This window comes from Marmota flaviventris, chromosome 18 (assembly GCF_047511675.1).
Source record: "Marmota flaviventris isolate mMarFla1 chromosome 18, mMarFla1.hap1, whole genome shotgun sequence".
Lineage (NCBI taxonomy): Eukaryota > Metazoa > Chordata > Mammalia > Rodentia > Sciuridae > Marmota > Marmota flaviventris.
This window is the reverse complement of record NC_092515.1, coordinates 806,956-808,178: the sequence shown is the minus strand read 5'-3', so window position 1 is coordinate 808,178 and position 1,223 is coordinate 806,956. Positions and strand designations below refer to the sequence as shown.

The window sequence follows — 1,223 nt, the reverse complement described above, 5'->3', positions numbered from 1 at the left end:
AAACCTTACAAATGCAGTGAATGTGGGAAGTTCTTTAGATATTGCTTCACACGGAGTAGACATCGGAGGCTTCATTCTGGAGAAAGGCCTTATGAATGCAGTGAATGTGGGAAGATTTTTATGGACACTTCACACCGAATAGTCATCAGAGAGTTCACACTGGAGAAAGACCTTATGAATGTAGCAAGTGTGGAAAATTTTTTAGATATCACTCCACACTTGATACACATCAGAGAGTTCATAGTGGAGAAAGGCTTTATGAGTGTAGTGAATGTGGGAAATTCTTTAGCCACAACTCAAATCAAATTAGACACTGGAGAAATCACATTAGAGAAAAGCCTTATGAGTGCAACAAATGTGGGAAAGGTTTTAGCCAAAATTCCCACCTCATTCGGCACCAAAATGTTCACATTAGAGAAAGAAATTATGAGTGCAGCAAATGTGAGAAATTCTTTACGAACAATTCCACAGTTCTTAGTCATCAGAGAGTTCATGCTGGAGAAAATCCTTCTGAGTGCAATGAATGTGGGAAAGTTTTAGATATAACTCAAGCCTCATTAAACATACGAGAATTCACATCGGAGAAAGGCCTTATGAGTGCCGTGAATGTGGGAAAGTGTTTAACCAAAACTCCCATCTCATTCAGCTCCAAAACATTCACATCAGATAAAGAACTTACAAGTAAATGTAGAAAAACTTCAGACAGAAATATGCTCTGATTTATAATTGGGAAGTAGTTTTTTTAAAATTCTAAAATGCTGACAACAAAATTTATCATCATTACAATGTTAAAGTGTACAGTTCAGTAATTGTCCACATTGTGCAATGAATGTTCAGAAGTCTTTTCATCTTTTTTTTTAGAAAGAGAGAGAGAGAATTTTTTTTAATATTTATTTTTTAGTTCTCGGCGAACACAACATCTTTGTTTGTATGTGGTGCTGAGGATCGAACCCGGGCCGCACACATGCCAGGCGAACACGCTACCGCTTGAGCCACATCCCCAGCCCAAGTCTTTTCATCTTACAAGATAGGGAAAACTCTATGTCCTTTATTAACAACTTATTTTCCATTACACCCAGCCCCTGATAGTCAGCACTCTGAACTTCATTAGTACTCTCTCTAAGGAAAATTGTTTTGAATCTTATTATTTTGTGCCTCATTTTACCCATCTTCAAAGGATTAGAATTTCCTTTTTAAAGCTGAATAAAATCCCATATATAACA

The 1,223-nt window shown here is 36.8% G+C and overlaps 1 protein-coding gene across 1 annotated transcript; it reads left to right on the top strand.

The window, feature by feature from the left end:
- Positions 1-1,223, top strand: LOC114079793 (zinc finger protein 17-like; the record flags this gene model as incomplete). Its single annotated transcript, XM_034635295.2, is given in 2 exon segments — positions 1-139; positions 142-1,223. Coding segments are annotated over 2 exon segments (717 nt in total), but the record flags the coding sequence as incomplete, so codon positions are not given.